The following is an 18,837-nucleotide window of genomic DNA, read 5'->3' as shown; positions in this document are numbered from 1 at the left end:
TCAAACTAATACTGACAGATAGCAGTTTTAAAGTTGGTTAGTATTCTCTATCTTGAACTTAACCATTGACTAACCTAGCTAAACCAAAACGACCTACCTAATTAGAGAATATAAATCCGATTAAATCGACCAGATACAATTGGATCTTATAAACTGACCTGAGACCTGACTTAACCCAATTCGAAACCCTAAAAACCTAAATCCCCAAATCATCATCCAAGGCAAATGTTGCTTTGACGCATTTACTGCTCATCCTTAGCAAACTCTCCCAACAAATGGCAGGTGAATATGTTGAAGAAGAATCATACATGTGTTCCTACGGATATTTGTGAGATGCTCAAAGTTCCATAAATAGCTCCCTTGTTCGTTGACAAGATTAGAGAAGAACCTGAGTATTTCATGTCCATGAAGGTTGAGGAGCTGGTCAGGGGAAAATGGAAGCTCAATGTTACTAAGGCGCAATGCCAACATGCTAGGAACAAAGCGGTCAGGTGGATTAAAAGAGAGTATGATGAGCAGTTTGGACGGCAGAGGGATTACTGCTCTGAGATAAGGTCCTCAAATTTTAATTCTTCCATTGAGCTAGACTGCTTGAGAAATGATGATGTGATTGACGTTTTCAACAGATTCTATGTCTGTTTTGACGTTCTGAGGAGAAACTGAAAAGAAACGTGCATGCCACTAATTGGAGTGGATGGTTGTTTTTTGAAGTCTATGATTAAATGGCACCTCTGGGATATGTGGTGCACCTAATCATAACTCGAGCTTTTATAAGAAGAATCTGAAAAAGATTTATTTCATTGTGTTCTCGGTTTTTGTTGTTTATGATATGTGATGTGTGTTTTGTATTGAAGTGAAGTGAAGATTGTTGTGTTTATTGTGATGTGTTTCAGCCTTTTGTGAATGGTGATTATTCTCAGCCTGAATTCAACCTGAGAAGTGAATATGTGAAGAAGAGAAGATGGAGGTGAAGAAGTGGTCTATTTTTGTTGTTGTTTTGTTACTTTCTTTATCGGTTTTAGGTACCTTTTGAGGTTCTACGACCTTGTTTTTCGGCTTTAGATTCCTTTTTCACATTCTAAGATCTTGTTTTTCGGGTATTTGGACTAGTTTAATGGCTTTTAGACTCTATTTTGGTGTGTTCAAAGTATGCTTTTGGTCATTCTTATGTATGCTTTTGAACTCAATGTATGATATTTTAGTGGATTTTACTCTATTTTAGTGTGTCCGGTATGCTTTTGGTCATTCTTATGTATGCTAGCTTTTGATGATTTCTCCTTTTTAAACACAAAAACATCTTAAAATAGCATGCTTTGTCTCGTCATCTTAAACAAACACACACTTAACAACAACATAACACAACAATTTTTAAACTGAGACAAGCTATATTAGCTTAGACAACACAACCATGGTGAAACATACTAAAACAACAATGACCATACTAAAACAACAATGACCATCGCTTTCTGGACATAAACAACAATGAACTTGAGAGTTTTTCTGGATTTTCATTTTTTTTGATTAATTCTCAAGTTCATTTATTGTTTTTATTTAAGTGTCTAATTACATCTTTTACTTTCCTTAATTGTATTTACCATAATAATTCATTAATTATATTTACCATAATAATTCGATGTCATTTATTTTACGTATTAACCGCAATAATTTCAAGTGTTTAAATGAAATTTCTCCATTAGTGACAATAATTGAAACTTGTTAACAATTTTTTTTTATTTGTTTACATAATCAGTTAGACATGGACATTCATGTATACGTTCGGATACAGATAGATTTTTACGGGTATTGAATTTTTAGATTTTAAAATTAAACTATGTTCGTGTATTATAAATTTTTGGACATGGTTCGAGTTGGAGTCTTCCGGGTTCGGGTAAGTTTGTAGGAACCTAAAAATATCTAAATAATATATATGTTTAAAAATGTCACTAAACAATTTATAAGAAAATAAAAATCAAATCCCCACGGGCATGCGGGTCAAGCTCTAATATTACAAATTTATTTTAAATGTTTTATTACTTCTAACTAAAATTAGCATTAGCATTCATAGATTTCTTACAACAGTTTCAATTATTTATTTTACTGTTCATTTTAGAAATTATATACTTGTCTAATTATTATAAAATTTAATTATTTACTTTACTTCATGTATATTCTAGTTTAACTATAACAATAGGTCACGTAGATTTATTTAAAAAAAAATAGAGTTGATTGGAATAAGTAGAGTAAAGTTATTTTCTCTCTCAGTTATTTATTGTTTCATGGATTAAACCGACACAACGGGAAGAGACGACACTAAACCTCTTTCTGAAACTCGTGAACGATGCTCTCACCACTGAATTAGAAGACTTTGGTTTTTGGTTTAGCAAAAAGAAACCCATTGAGGAAACTTGTAGAACTCGAAGATGAGTTCATTAATAAAGTCAAAGAGGGGCTCATGGTCAGCAGCACAAAGCTGAGTAGGATATAATGGTATATTGATGAAAAAATCCAGGTTGGGAGTCTGGTTGGGGAATTTTGTTTTCAGGTAACAGCTCTTCCCAGCTTGAGTCTATGGTATCCAACACCACTTTAATGTACTTGAACACTGTTTCTTTTTCATCCATAGGATCATCTTTTGCTTCAAATTGGTTTCACAGAGTGTCTCTTTGCTTCACCTGATTTTTGTTAAAGATGAGTCAGTGTCAGCTCATAACTAACTGAAGATTTCTAAGTCCTAAGTTCAGCAATAAGTATAGTTTTAAGAAGAAAAAAAACTCAAATTCTAACGACTATATTAGACTGAAGAATGCATACAAATTAATTCAACAACTCTTAATTAGCATTATTGAAATCTTTAGCCAACATTATGGTTTAATGTTGAATATAACAAAACAATTAAATCGTTCTTTCTACGGAGTTAAGGTTCACGTTCACAATAGTAAAATTGAAAATTCTATTGACACACCCTCATGAGTATATGAAATGAAAATACCAATTAGAAACTCCATTGAGAAAAAAAAAAAAATACTATAATGCTTTACATTCACTTAAATATGACAGAAAAATCTATTAATTAGTTTTATATTAATTGGTGTTAATTTAATACCAATATTCTCTAAACCCAAGTAATGAAAGTATTTATATGGTTTGTGGCTCAGTTTTCAACAGCTTCCTCAACATCTGGGCGTCAAATTCCCGACCCCAAACGGAGTCGCAGCTATCTGGGGATCTCAGAAACAGTCGCGACTGTGCTTCCTTGCGAAACACAAGTTAAGACAAATGACGACCTCTGCAACGGCAAACCGCAAACGCACGAAGATTGATAAATCTTCGACCAACAACGTTTCGAGAAAAGACGATCTAACATCGTCTGCTGACACAGACGCTTCGGGTGTCAAAACTCAACATGAGCCCGAAGCCGACATTACAACTCAACCGGGACATCCGGAAGAGAACACTGCCCAGCCACGATCGTCTCGATCAAGGCGGTCAGCACGGCGACCACCGCCGAGTGAAAACGCTCACGTCACAAAACAGAACTACGAGATGGCTTGATCCTCGAAAGGGGTACGTAGGCAGCTCATCAAAAACGAGTTCAGCTATCCCCCTCTCTAAAAAGGGGGGGGGGAGTGGGTACGTATACTCGTATACTCCCACATAGGAAAATATGCGTTATTGTAATCAAATTCCATAGAGATTTTGAAAATTTTTACGATCAATACGCGTCGTTCCTTTTTAAAACAATCTCACTTCAGCACCGAAATATACGTATAGTCTTCGAAATAACTGCGAGACGTCGCCAAGTTAAAAATCGAGATGATACGAACAAATTGTCCAAACGCGACCACTACAAATCTTACACTCCGTTCGTCGATTGGCCCCGACGAACACATCAGCCGTCTTAAACAAACGCAACTTGATCACTCTTTTGATCTTCAAACGTCCAACACAAGGACGAAAGCGCGCTACAAAAAAAATCCGAAATTTTGGTCTAGCACTTCCAGTTGGCTTAAAAATTGTCTCTGGAAAGATGCTCGATTCGTACCATACAAGTCGAATAAGCCGAGAACCTATCGCGGACTTTAAATCGGTACGAATACGGTAGAAATCGCAACAGGAAAACCGATAGCCGGCTAGTCACTGCATAAACCTTAAAACTGAGAGTAAACCTAGGTCTTGCCCTAAACCCATCGCATTGGTCTCATACATCTCAAAGACATGATATCTAAACGATACGAGATCCTAAAACATGTCTCTTCGTTCATATCTCAACGTTCCCGAAAAATCGTGAATAATTTTTACGAAAACTCACGTCTCGAACAAACTAACAGATTGAACGCCTCAACGAAGATAAATATGAGATGACAACTCATGTTTACTTCAGAACAAAGTAACTCAAACAAACATCTAGGGGTTCAGAGCCACCAACGGCCAATCCCGAAAAAAAAATGGCCAAAATAGGCCCATACAAAGTTCGAAAGCAACACTCGGCCAGACATATATGAACAAGGGCCACACTCGGCCGCTAAATACTAGATAAAGGGAAAAAACTCATTCCCGTCAAATCGCTTAAAGATCAAAGTTAAAACTCCCGGACAAGGAAGCTCCAAATGCATCCGCGGGAAAGTTCACTTCCTCATCGTCGCCGGCAAAATCAGTCGTAGTTTCTACGGTATCAGGAGAAACCGGGATGGGATCCCAGAATCCCTGAATCTTCCCATCGATCGGAGGAATGGTCGCCTCAGCGTGAGCATGATCCTTCATGCCACCCTTCATTAACTTCATTTCCTTCTCGAAAACGTAATCATCCTCCTGCGTCTTCCAAAGGCTCCCGATGGAGCCACGACACTCACGGAAGTCACCCAGCGAGTTGAAAGCGCCCTTAAGATTCCCGTACTCTACCTGGAATTGGGAAGCTCAAGTCTTCATCACCTCGACGATTTCCCTTTTGCCCTTCCGTTCCGCCCTACGAACAGCCCTGGCATGATCACGAGCGAGTTGAGCGTCTCGCACCAGCATCTCGTCTCGCATACGGGCAAGATCCTTTTCCGCTTTCTCCGCCTTAAAGCGATAGATCATTGCCTCTCTATGGCTCGCCTCAATGGCCGATCCAAGCAAGTTCAAACCCTATAACACCGATTGACACGTTATAAGCAAAAAAATAACGATCGTCAGAAATCTTAAAGTTTATACCCCGTTAATGATACGAGATCCTTCCGTAACAATTCTCGGCCTCTCCGACTCGCTCGTGGCCGGAGGAACATCAAAGCCTGATGGAAGACCAGCGAAGAAATCATCAAAGTCCGGAATAGGGACCCCGCTCGTACCGCTTCCATCGCCGAAAGAAAGGTTCGGATCCCATCCTGGAAGCGTGCAATCATCCACCGAAAACTCCAGATCGCCAAGATCAATATCTTTCCCCTTCGAAGGATCCGACCCCGTCGCAATCGCGGGAGCGATATTGGGACCTTGGTCTTCAGTTTCGGAATCACTCCCTGTCTCTCCGCCCAAAGCAGGACTAGGATGCACAAACCTCAGCGCCTTTCGAACCCTCTTCGGCGTAAAGGAAGTCCAGAAAAAAGGACCATTCATGAGCAGATCTCTCATCGCAATAATGTCCTCAGGAAACGGAGCGAGAGGGTTGATAAAGGGATAATCGTTCGGCAACCTCCGAAATAGTGGGATACAACTCTCCTCGACGGACGCTGCGTCTACACGAACGAAGAAGAAAAAATTCCTCCACGAATTGAAGTTAGAAGTAAACCCCTTTATCACTGACATGAAGTTCCGAGGAACCAGCCTATACGTGTCCGTGTCCTTGATGATCTGTAATCGAAGAAGTGCTTCGAAGTGATCAACGGTGAGGGAGAGACCATGCTCGTAACTCAGGACCAGGATCCCTACAAGGTGCTGGATACTAAGAGGATTCAGTTGGCTTATCGCCACCCCGAAACGACCCAACACACGGACGATGATCTCGGGGATTGGAAACCACAAACGGCAACGCACTACGAATGCCTCGTAACAAGTAACAAAGCCCTCTGGGGGACTACAAGCGCATTCTCCTTGACGGGGAACCCTGAATTCCACCGCGTCCGAAATATGGTAGAACGACCGCATGACCTCGAGGAATTCACTGGTACTCCTACTCGGCGCACCTGCCTCCACCGGGCGATGGTTCATGACCGGGAACAATTTTTCTTTGGGAGGCGTGATCGAACCGTAACACACCACCCACCATGCCTCGTTCTCGACTGGGTCTACTGAGTGAGGAACGAATTCTATCTTCGGCACTCGAAGCTCTCCGGAAACGTTCGCGGCCAAGGGCCCTTTCTTCGAACTCTTCTTCTTACTCGACATCTCGTGTTTTTCTTTTTTAATCAAGAAGAAAATGATAGAGAGAAAGAAAATGAAATTTTCAAGAGAAATCTCTCTATGAGAATGGGTAAGTATGAAGATTGTGAAGAAATTACCTCCCTTCTTATAGGCATGAGAAGTTACTATTTACTCGCGGATTTTTGGACACGAACTTCGCCCAAATACACCAGTCTCATCCGAACTCGCCATACCGTCCATTGGGACCTCGCTAAAAATCCACACTCCCAACGAGCTGGGGGGCTAACTGTTGGGGTCGAAAACGGTTACGACGAAGTTAACGTCCAAATCCCCGAAGAAGAAAAACGTAGAAACCTTCTTCGACAAATACTTTTTCGTAATAGACTCCTCTTTACGAAAAGCTTTGCGGAAGAAACGCGAGTCATCAAACAAGAGCTCGAAAAGGATCGCTACGCAGCAACAGAACACACGTTCCGCTTGGTCTCTACGTAGCGGCCGAGTTCGAGCCAAAGCTCGGTCGCTACGTAGCGACCGAGCCCGAGCAGGAGTTCGGTTGCTACGTAGCGACCGGGCTCGAGCAGGAGCTCGGTCGCTACGTAAGGACCGGGCTCGAGCAGGAACTCGGTCGCTGAGTAGCGGGCTTGGTCGCTACGTAGCGACCGAGCCCGAGCCAAGGCGTAGCGACCGGGCTCGAGCAGGAGCTCGGTCGCTACGTAGCGACCAAGCTCGAGCAGGAGCTCGGTCACTACGTAGCGACCAAGCTACGTAGCGACCAAGCTCGAGCAGGAGCTCGGTCGCTACGTAGCGACCAAGCCAAGGCTCGGTCGCTACGTAGCGACCGAGCTCTTCCGGAACGTCGATACAACATTAGTCCATGCGTTCTCGTCTACCCTTCGATGCTGTCTCCCGAAGACCGTAGCGAACCCATTTCGCGATCCCGCGCTATTCTAAGTTATCGGTCCAACTTTATCATGAAAACCGCGGAAAGCTCGTTCTTTATCGAAAAAAGCCGTAATAAACGCTTCGAGTCGGAAAACGGCCCAAAGGGACCTAAGACATGACTCGGAGTCCAACTTACGATTTCTTAACCAACGACCCGTAAGCCGCGGGACGGTTTACGCTTGGTTCGCAAGAAAAGATAAATGTCAAGTTTCCGCAGATAAATACGAAAATTTGAAGATAATTACGAAGATCGGAGAAAAATGGAATATCTCCATTTTTATGCTATGACGGCTTAAGGGCAGAAGGGGAAAAGCGTGAACCGACCTTGGAGCCAGTATATAAGGAGTTCTAGGCGAGAGGCATGGGGGAGGACTTTTCTCAGAGCAAACTTAGCACTTAGAGCGATTTAGGCATTTTTCCGTTTTTGTTATTCGAGTTGCGACTCAATTAGGTTTTTTCCGTCTTAGGGTTTTAGAACTAGGAATCTCGCCGACAGCTCTCGTAGCCCAGGCACCTATCTTGTTGTAAACGCTCAAACGCAGATTCGGAATAAGAACTATCTTGCTCTCTTTTTCGATTTCTTATTTTATTACTGTTTTCGTTTCGTGTTCTGATTGCTTGGCGTGTGGTATTAGCAGATATCCAGGACCTCTGGGAAACTAGGGTTCTCCTATTTTCCTTATTTAAACGGAAATCGACAGTGCGAATTTCGGTTCCCACAATATTAATTAGGATATTGTGCGAGAAAGTAAGATCACTAAAGTAAGAAAATTATTCAACTTGCCGAGTCCACAGAACATGTATGTGGACTCAGCGCCCCATTTGCATCTTTCAAGTGTTGAGATTCACTTTTCTTTGGCTGTTCTACACACCAACGTTTTGTTTCCAAAAAAAAAAACACACCAACGTTTTTCATCCAAGACGTCCTACATTCTCTTCAGCAAAAAGAGTTTAAGGAAGGCATGTAACCATGACTATTGAGGAAGGAAAAGCTAGGTACCAAAAAGCTAGGAAAGCATGTAACCATTGATAAATGACGGGTAAATGAATTACAATGTGTGGAAGTTTTATGATGCACTTTCTTGGTATCTCAAGAACAGAATACATAATGAAACAACAATAGGGGCTTCAAGCAACCCATTTCAAATGATATTTGATTGTGCCTCTAATATTTTTTTAAATGTCAAGCCAAACCCCATTAGCAACCAAAAAAAAATATAGCTACAACTGTTGTTTCCTCAAAAACAAAAATCTCTCTTTACAACATGTTCATTATTCCGAGAAAATTGACATAAATTACATTTTACGTCCTAGATCAACATAACATAGTGCTTTCACGAAGCATATAAGAGAGTAGATATAATAATAAATAGGAAAGCCTGTCATTTAGCTGAAAATGTGTATGTACGTAGAAACAAAAACCAATGTCTTCCCTTGTAAATTTGTCTATCTTGTCTTCGTCATGAATCTCTGGCTTTGTCTCCTCTCACTTTGACTCGACAATCCTAGATCCCGCTCTTTTTTCTCCAGCTGATCTCTCACCGTCACCACCTCCTGATGCACCTGTGGACGACTACTCTCTGACACATAGGAACAAAACAAATAAAATTCATCAGCTAATAGAAATGAATGAAATAAAATGAGTGAGGAAGGATGAGGTTTAAGCAATTAATACCTGAGAATCTGTCTATGCTTTGTAACTCCATTTGAAGTAGGGATGGTGGTTGATGATCTTCAAGCTTCCCTGGTTAAACATAATAAGGAACTACATATACATAATATGAAGCATAAAAAGAAGAATTTGAAAATAATATTACCTCAAGTGCCGAGATGAGACTGTCCCCTCGAACACTCTGAATATTTCTATTAGTATCATCCTATGCTGAAAGACAAAGGATGAAACACAAATTAACTTCAAAGAATGATCCATAAACGAAATTAGAGAAACTTGGGGGATTCTTTACCAGTTTCTCCTCAGAATCCACCATTTCAACATCAGCGTTCTGTTTTAGTAAAAACATTGGATCAGCAAACAGTAAGTTAAATAAAACTATGCAATAAAAACTCAACTTTGATATTTTGAAATCATAATGAAACATTTCTCACACCTTTTTCTTTGGGGTTTCTTCCTCATCTTCACTCTCAGATTCGTCAGAATCAGATTCATCGCTACTGCTATCCTTTTTAGCTGCCTTGGTAACCTTTTTAGCTGCAGGCTTTTCATCTTCACTTTCCTGCAATGACAAATATCAAACAAATCAACAACGATTCAAAATACAGGACATCAGAAGCTGCTTAATCATCAAGTTAAGTACAGAATCTAACCTCATCAGAATCTTCGTCAGATGATTCAGAACTGCTTGCAGCCTTGGTAGCAGGAGCTGCCTTTTTAGCAGCTGGTTTCTCATCCTCATATAAAATCCACCAACAGCACAAGAACACATGCAGGCCCCGATGATCATGAAGAAATACAAAAGCATATCAACCGAGGAATTGTCATGATGAAATGGACATTAACCCAGAGTTTTTACTTTTTGTAACTCTCGAACTAAACTCGATTCTTCCATTGTCATTGTTTCAGGATAATCTGATATAACATTTTCTCTAATATCAGTTGTGTTTTCATAAGACAGAGAATGAGTTAAGACCACGAATCAATGCATCCGTAACGGTCGGAGGGAGAAGAACCTCAGACGAAACGTCACAAACAGATTTCGATCCAGAGCTTCTTCATGACGATTCGTGTAACATAAACCTCCTGAAACTCCATAGCCGGTTGACCTAATCAGAGCTCCCACGACATGATGAACCCTAGAAATCCATGGCCGCTATGTCTGAAGAAGGAGAAGGTGACAAGTTGGCTATGATTTTGTTTGGTCATGAGCCCAAATCACGTTAGTCTAAGCCCACTTGCTATGCACTCATAAATCCCATAAACGATTCAAACAAAACGCAGTGTATGATTGAAAGGGACACGTGTTAATTCTCCGCACCAACATCTCTTCGGCACACCAACAACGCGGCCTCTTGCTCGAGCTCCAGAGACTCCACTCGAATTTCCAGATTCATTCATCATACTACAACTTATGGGTTACTCATACTCTCTTCTTCGATGGTTTTTTAGATTTTAGGGTTCTAAAGGATGAAATCGATTTGAGAATTTTAATAGGGTTTCGGACCGGGTTTGGTAACATGTAGTATCAGTGTTGAGTTACAGTAAATGTTACAATTCGATGTAATCTTCAGTAAAATTATGCGGTAAAAACTGTAGAATTATATAGTGAGTTTGATGTATAAGTAGGAGTTACCATTTTATAAAAATAGTTGATTGGTAACACTTTTAATGTATAAGTTAAGTATGTATAATCTAATTTTTTTAAATAATATTTATTATCAGATGTTTAATAAAATATATATATATATTTAAACTTAAGGAAATATATAAAAATTAATGTATATATTTTAACATAATGTATATATATTTGGCATAGAATTTTATGCATGTAAAATTTTAGTTACTAAACATAATTAACAGTTAAGTTTTATAGACTTTTTTTGGGTAGCTGAGCTATTTCTCCACGAAAAGTATCGTCTAGCATCAAATGTCTCTATGACCTCATTGTATATATCTACCTTATTAAAATAGGAGTACAAATAAAAAATAACCCTAAGATTTACTACTTATTTACAATGTCATGCCACTGAAGTTATTAATAACTTACCTTTTACGATTCTTTGTTTTTTCCTCTTTAATTAATGAATTTCCAAAATATTCTAACAAAAAAATTATGGCAACAATCTATCTATATATATAAAAGAGAGTTATCTCTCTCCTGGACGCGCCACGTAGACGTCCATGTCACAAAGTCGGCTTTTGTGAGCGCGACACGTGTCTCATCTTGCAATACACTTCGTTTCATTAATGAGACATTGGGCTCATGCATTCCATTGTTTGTTTTGATCACAGAGTTAAGCCTGATACCGAGAGGCCCATATATCGTTTATGAACAACACGTTGTTTTAAGGTTTGGCATCTTCTTAACACCAAAAAGAATTTTTCAGTGTTGTTCTGTTTCCTTTTTTTTTTTTAATCACTGTTCGGTTTTCTCTTCTAATCAGTTGAAAAACTGAGAGTTACAAATCAATGTGAAGCACGATCTGACATTAAAGGTGTGTTTACTCTTTGTAAGATGGTGTATCTACACCTATATAAAGGTTATCATCCTTCACTTGAATATCTATACATGTTCGTTTCTTCTCGATCAGACTAAGCCCTCTACTTTGCGGTTATATGGAAGCAATCTCTGCTTCACTTCAAAACCCTAATCTTATCCCCAAGATCTCTCACTCTTCTGGTCCTCTTTCTGCAACCACCGTGGAGATTCCGAATCCTGCTTCCGTTTCTGTAGAGGAGGTGCCGGCTAAATCTCCAACGAAAAGGTCCTCTGTGTTTGATAATGGAGGAGACGAGACTGATTTGCCAACCACTACGGCGGAGATCATTCTTTCAAGATGCTAAGTGAGTTAATGGAAATTTGGATCTGAAACAATTCGAGGCAAAACAGATCGGGATTCGGTGATAGTTGATGGTTAGATCCTCTAAAGCTCGAATCTTTATTTCAGTTCTGCACTCATTTTATGTAAGCTTATTGCTTTGGTTTTGTAATAAGGTATAAGGAGATGAGTGATTGATTGTTTAATGTGTGTTATTGCTTTACTTATAGAGGCAAAGAGGAGAAAATGGCTTGAAGATAACCTAGAAACAACTACTAACGGTTTTTTCTCTTCGATACCTCGATTATCCAAAGGTGGGCATGGATGAAGCAATATCATCACAAGAATATCAACTCCTCAATTAACGGTGATTTACATTTCGTGCGTACTTTCCAGCTAAACATAATTTGAAGTTTGAAGTTTTTGTCTTGCAGGTCGTGCTGCAGTGATAGGGTTCTTCGTGGCTTACACTTTTGTTCCTGTCATGAATCCGGATTTTTTTCGTATTGAAATCTAGAGGTCTGTTTGAAATTTGAAGGTTGAAACATTGGTTTAAAGATGTTGTCCAAGAGATTGAATCTGAAGTTAGCTGCAAGCTGGAGCAAGGTAAACCTGGGATGCCGTTAGATAAGAGATTCATCACGAGTTTATTGAGTTTATACCTTCTGTGTGTTTCAGTTTTCACCAGAAGGATAGGGTAAGCAGCAATGAGATTTTTTCTTCTCTGTAGAAGAAGCTTAGCTTATTTATAAATAATAATAAATAAATGAAAAGAGATGAATTGGTTTGCGTTTTGCCTCTAACAGAGACGATACACCAGGTTGCAGCATGTGATTTTTGAGTTAGAAGCTTCAGAATTGGTTGGATCAATTAATAGACCACGTGCCTGGACAGCCTTTCGAGCGTATGGTTTTGAGTTAACTGAAGTGCTGAGTAATCTTACAGATTGGAAGGTGAATATGGTGTCAAGAGAGGCTAAATGAGGTGCTTTCTTGATTGCTCGAAGCGTGACAAAGGAGATGAGACTTCCGTCCTATGTGGCCCAGGGTAGTCCTTCTTGGTTACAGGGTTTGCTTGCAGAGGAAGGTACGGGGAACAGCGTGTAACAGATGATGGTGGAGTTGAAAGTCTATGGTGAAGCTACGTTTTTTTGGAGAGAAGCTGGAGTTTTAGGCTCTTAGCGTTTCTATTTCGCTTTTTAGTGTAGTTTTCAATTTTTGTTGAGGTTCGTTCCTTTTGAATCTTTATGGTGTTTCCGACACTTTCTGTTTTCTCAGTTAAAAACAAAAATTGGTTTGCGTTTCATGGCCTGATTTGTAAGATTTAAATATAAAGTTTTGGCCTTTTAGATGGTAGTTTGCTTAAGAATTTGTCATTTAGTTTGATTTTCGTCTAACCTTTCATTTGTTATGGCTTTCCATAAATTGGTTTGGTGGACAAAAGTTTTCAGTTGTTTTGGTCATTTTGACTTGCCTTATTCTTTATCATAAATAGTAACACTTAAATTATCAGTTAAACTAAAATTATGTTAACCAATTTTTATAGTAACAATCTAGCTAGAGAAATTTTCATTTTTGACCATTAATTTCTTACTTATACCATTATCTCTATAGTCTTATATTATAGAACCCTCAACAAACTATAAGTTCTAACATTTTCAAATTTATTAGGCAGAAAACAATAAAGTAATAGTTTAAAATTTGTATACTAACTTATTATAATACATAATTCTAACATATATATATTCAAATAAAAAATTAATTAAGTATTCGACCTAACAATGGTGTCCAACGTCTGTGAAGAAGGGATGATCATCTCATACAGAACAAGCTTATGGGGGCACAGAAAATGGCTTCTCATAGGAGTTTGTATTATTTCCAGTTTTGAGCTTCGCGTAGATGCAGATTTGATTTATGCTTGCATAATCTTTGATTCACAATTGTTATAAAATTTTGTGGTATGTGATTATTATGATTTAAACTTATGGAATAAGAGAGAAGAGTCTCATCATACCTTTCTATTGGCACACACGTGTTTATCTGGATAGGTTTGCAGGTAGTTTGTAGGGATTTCAAAATATGTTCGCATGTTACTCTCTTTTGGCAATATCTATATGGGTCACTTGACCAAACATTTTCTCTTTTTGTTTGAAGGAACTTGAGAAAAATCAGCGAAGCCTAAGCTTCTGAAGCTAATTGATGAAGTGTCGCAAAACATTAGGAGGAGAGGAGCTGACATAAGTGTTTATTTCAGAAAAAGAGAGGGGAGAGAGCTAGAGCGAGTTCACCTCGTGACGTCTCTTAGAAATGCTACGAGGTCCACAAAAGGACTTCGGAATAGAAAAAATTGTCAAGAGTTAGTAGCTTTCTTGGTAGGTTTTTACCATTGCCCTTTCAGTACATCAATTTTTAAAAAAATTATTACAAATTAATACTTTTACATTATAAGAGGGGTTTATGGAACACCAACCTTCTCTGTTAATGGGTTCGAATATGAAGACACAACAGCTTTTAGGAGGTTTTACATTACAAAACTTCTTTTTAGATGATGGATAATTTAGTATGTATATATTTTCCTAATACTGAAAACATATATTATACCTACTAAAAAGAGTTAATCCAAATTCTGAGAAAATATGTCGGTAATTTGTAAGTATTATTTTATGATATTTTGGAGTATTCATTTTCTATTTTCAAGGACCAACTATATTTGTTTGTGGATATTTATCATGTGTGTTCAATACTTCACCACCGTTAATTATCGGGTTTTAATTTGAGAAGATATATGATCACTACAAAATAAAATCAACTACTCTATTTAATCAAGTAAATAATTTTCTTGGGAATTTTGTTTTCTTGGATTAGACATCCATTTCTTAATTACACATGACACATCAGTGTAAATTTTAAAATTTATAATAAAATTCACATTTTTTACATTTGAACTATATATATTAACAATACATCAATGTTTCATAAATTGTCTTCGTAGCTAACAATACATCAAATAGTTATGGTTTTCTATTTTTTTATTAGTTTAGCCTAGATTTTGGTGGTAAAAAAAAACAATTACGGAATTCAGTTTTTCAATTTTTTGTTGATGTGAGTTTGAAGGGGTGGGCAAAAAACCCAAACAGAACCGATCCAAACCAAACCAACCGAAGTTAAACCGATCCAAACCAAACGGTGCTCTTTACCTAACCCAATTGGTTCATGTTTTACTCAACCCGAATGGTTTGGTTTGGTTTGGGTTCAAACCGAACCAAACCGAACCAAACCAATAATCTAATATATTTTTATCTATAAATATATATATATATATATATACGTAAACATATTGTATATTTTAGTTAAAGTTTTGTTTTCTATTTTTTCTTAACTTCCATATATTTTAAAAAAAATCCAAATATGATTCAAGTAATCCTAATACCTAAAGATTGTACTGAAAACAAAACCTAAAAACTATAAGCATCTAAATCGTAGCCATGTCGTTTCGTTCATCTTCTCCAATTTTCATTCTCTAAATTATGTAACAAAGTTATTATAGGATCAATAAAAACAAAAAGGTAGATGCAAATAGTCTTTTAGTTAATAGGTTTTGAAATGCTTACAAGTCTTTGTTACGCTAATTAGATTACAAATAGTCTGCTCTTTGCTTATTATGTATTTCTTCCTTTGACGTGGTTAAGAGTTTTGTCATCGAGCTTTAAATTGTTTTTTGTTTCATAGATTTTTAAAGAAAACCAAACTAAATCTAAACCAAACCGAACTAAACCGAACCAAACTAAACCCAAACCGAACCCAAACCAAAGCTACTTTGGTTTTAATTGGGTTGAGTTTTATAAAACCCAAATTAACCAAACCAAACCGAACCCAAACCGAACCCCAAACTAAACCGATATGCCCACCCCTAGTTTGAAGAAAAATAAAAAAAACATAAACATATTTTTTACTCAAATATAATAATTCATAAATTATAACCTAACATGTTCTTTATAAATATTAAACAGAAACAATTAATATCTTATTTTATGCTCCTTGCTTATTAAAAAAAAATAGGATTTTCTTCTGATTGTTTAAATTATAAAATTTAAGAAGAATTATATCAAAAATCTATTAAATTCAAAACAAATAAATATTTTGAATACAGTGAAATATATATATTTGTTTTCATATAGTAACAAATATATAATTTCTAAAATAAAAAGAAATAGTCAAATATGTAGTAAAAATAGTGAAAATTAAAAATAAAACAAAAATTTCATGAAAATTTTAAACAAATTTTTTCATTTGCTTACCCGCCCGTAGGGCGGATCCGACCCTAGTAATTAATAAACCTAGGTTTTTTTTGTGTTTTCTTTTTAGTATATATATATGTGTCTGGAAATAATTAATTTCATATATACATTTCGTAATTAAATACATACATTGTATGGTAATTATTTTACTAATTCCATATATACACAATAATTGAATCCATATTAATTAAGCTACATTTTTCGATTTTTTTTCTTATTAATTCTTTACCTAGCTTTAAATAGTTAATTAAAAATATTGTTTTGAAAGATATATAATTATATTTTTATTATTTATAAGTAATAACTAAAATAAAAGTCACATTAACAGAATCATTTACATAATATATAGATTAAAATGTAAATATATTATGTTATATATTTTCATATAAACAATAGTCCAATGTAAATTTAGTATGATAAATGTTGAAAAGTATAAAATATATAACACCATATATATATTAAATGATATATACAACAATTTTACTATGAATTATCATTAAATTTTGATCCATAAAAAAATAAAATTACTTTTGTGTGGATATACTGGTTATATTCTAAAATATCGATGATACAATTGATGGTTTACAAGATGAAAAAATTACTCAATATAAACTATAAAATTGTTTTATTTAGAAATATCATATTAAACAATTTTTTAAAAATTAATCAATATTTATTTATAAAAAGAAAAAAACAAACATTCGCGTGGGTACGCGGATCAAGCTCTAATCCTTGAATTAAAATTTCAAAAAGTATTTTCCCACCAATTTTGATTTAAACGGTTTATGATGTAGATTGACCAAAAATAAATCAACAATACATAATTAACCAAACCATAACCCACTCGTTTTTTTCTGAATACTTTTGTTTTCATTTCATCTTTCCGAAAGGGACATTTTTATAACACATACCTAAAATTGAAATACACAGAACGTTCTAAAATCTGAGAAATAAAGACTAATAATTAAAGACCCACTAAAGTGAAGCATAATGAATCAGATCCCAAGCTGAAATGTTAATTTATTTCTGGAAATCAGAAAACCAGTGAGAAAAATAAGATTGACGAGCACTTGATGATCTTCCTCCATTTTTTCACTGAGAAACGACATTCGTCTCAAATTCCAACGAATTTGACTCAAACATCTGACTCATATACCTCCATTCATATCAATTAATTCACCAAACATGAAACACCTAAAGACAGATATATAATCAGTAGTCTCTTTTACCATTCTATGTTTATGAATTTGAGTTTGACAGCTTAGGTTCTGTGGACAAGATTCTTCAAGTAAATTTGTTGCCACATCTCCGATCTCCATTTCTGCAACGTTGTTGACGGAGACACAGACGAAGATGGCTCTTACCCGTTCGACGAAAACGAGAGGAGCTAGAGCTAGTCATTGGCTGAAGCACCTGAATGAATATCATATGAAATCTAGTGAGTCCGATGTGAATGATGGAACTGTTGGATTCAAAAATGGAGGAGAACTATTTTCTTGGGTATGTGTTATTAATTCATGGTTTAATAGAAGTAATTGGATTTTAATCAGGTTTTTTATTGGTTCAAAGTGGGGTTTATAAAATTTTCGGTTTAGTGTAGGTATAAACTAGGACAATCAATTTGGATGGGTTTGGAGGTTTTGAATTAAAGTTTACGGAGAAATATATATTTAACTTTTGTTTTGTGGGAAAATGGGTTTAGAACTTTTAATTCAGAGATATATAAAACATGGTCATAGTTTAGGAGAAATTTGATGTTATACGATATTTTTCGTGGGAAAATAGCTCGTCGACCTTTATTTTAAGTAGTTAATAACTATACAGTTTTTTGAAACTGATTTACCAACGAATGACAAGCCACGTGATAAATCATGTTATAGTGTATTTAAAATAATTAAAGTTATTAAAAAATCAGAATTAACAGTAAGTTATTAACAAAATGCAAAAAAAAAAAAAAACTACTAACTCAAATTTCTAATACATGAGATTTTGTTTGATTTTGAGGTTAGCAATTGAATTATCAATTTTACTAAAGGGATAAGTCAAACATAACACACTTTAACTCAAACAGTATTCAAAAAATTAAAGCTAATTTATGATTGGTAACTAACATTTTTGAGTTATACTCTTAACTCAATTTTAATCAAGTGTAATTCATGTCACCAATTAAAACTTAATCAATTTTTAGTTGGATCTTTGTTTGGATCGGGTTATATCAATATCAATTGATACCAACTTGTTTACTGTTGGGGTCGAAAACGGTTACGACGAAGTTAACGTCCAAATCTCCGAAGAAGAAAACGAAAAACCTTCTTCGACAAACACTTCTTCGAAATAGATTCTTCTTTACGAAAAGCTTTGCGGAGGAAACGCGAGTCATTGGACAAGAGCTCGAAAAGGGTCGCTACGCAGCGACCGAACACGTGCTCCGCTCGGTCGCTACGTAGCAACCGAGTTCGAGCCAAAGCTCGGTCGCTACGTAGCGACCGAGCTCGAGCCAAAGCTCGGTCGTTACGTAGCGACCGAGCTCGAGCCAAAGCTTGGTCGCTATGTAGCGACCGAGCTCTTCCGAAACATCGATACGACATTAGTCCATGCATTCTCGTCTACCCTTCGATGCTATCTCCCGAAGACCATAGCGAACCCATTTCACGTTCCCCGCCATTCTAAGTTATCGATCAAACTTTACCGTAAAAACCGCGGAAAGTTCGTTCTTTATCGAAAGAAGCCGTAATAAACGCTTCGAGTCAAAAGACGGCCCAAAGGGACCT

At 36.7% G+C, this 18,837-nt stretch overlaps 1 protein-coding gene and 1 long non-coding RNA gene across 2 annotated transcripts; both read right to left on the bottom strand.

The window, feature by feature from the left end:
* Nucleotides 1–8,493: 8,493 nt before the first annotated feature.
* On the bottom strand, nucleotides 8,494–9,018 carry LOC125580714. The gene is made up of 2 exons (XR_007318459.1): nucleotides 8,951–9,018; nucleotides 8,494–8,855 (listed from the first exon to the last, which is right to left on the bottom strand). It is a non-coding gene; the product is annotated as an uncharacterized LOC125580714 (long non-coding RNA).
* A 129-nt stretch (nucleotides 9,019–9,147) lies between these two features.
* Nucleotides 9,148–10,433, bottom strand: LOC125579968. Its single transcript, XM_048743890.1, has 4 exons — nucleotides 9,601–10,433; nucleotides 9,384–9,509; nucleotides 9,240–9,278; nucleotides 9,148–9,157 (listed from the first exon to the last, which is right to left on the bottom strand). Exons 1-4 carry the CDS (start codon nucleotides 9,753–9,755, stop codon nucleotides 9,148–9,150), a joined length of 330 nt encoding a protein of 109 aa, XP_048599847.1. The 5' UTR covers nucleotides 9,756–10,433.
* Between the last annotated feature and the right edge of the window lie 8,404 nt (nucleotides 10,434–18,837).

The sequence above is a fragment of the Brassica napus genome, chromosome C1, assembly GCF_020379485.1.
Source record: "Brassica napus cultivar Da-Ae chromosome C1, Da-Ae, whole genome shotgun sequence".
Classification (NCBI taxonomy): domain Eukaryota; kingdom Viridiplantae; phylum Streptophyta; class Magnoliopsida; order Brassicales; family Brassicaceae; genus Brassica; species Brassica napus.
Note: the sequence above shows the minus strand (reverse complement) of the source record. Positions and strands in the feature narration are given on the sequence as shown.

Excerpts from the sequence above, each read along its gene's own strand:
- LOC125579968 (XM_048743890.1), bottom strand. The coding sequence starts at position 9,755 with ATGCTTTTGTATTTCTTCATGATCATCGGGGCCTGCATGTGTTCTTGT. Across the intron at positions 9,510-9,600 it reads CTGACGAAGATTCTGATGAG|GAAAGTGAAGATGAAAAGCC; the intron begins GTTAGATTCTGT and ends TTGTCATTGCAG. Across the intron at positions 9,279-9,383 it reads AAGAAACCCCAAAGAAAAAG|AACGCTGATGTTGAAATGGT; the intron begins GTGTGAGAAATG and ends TTACTAAAACAG.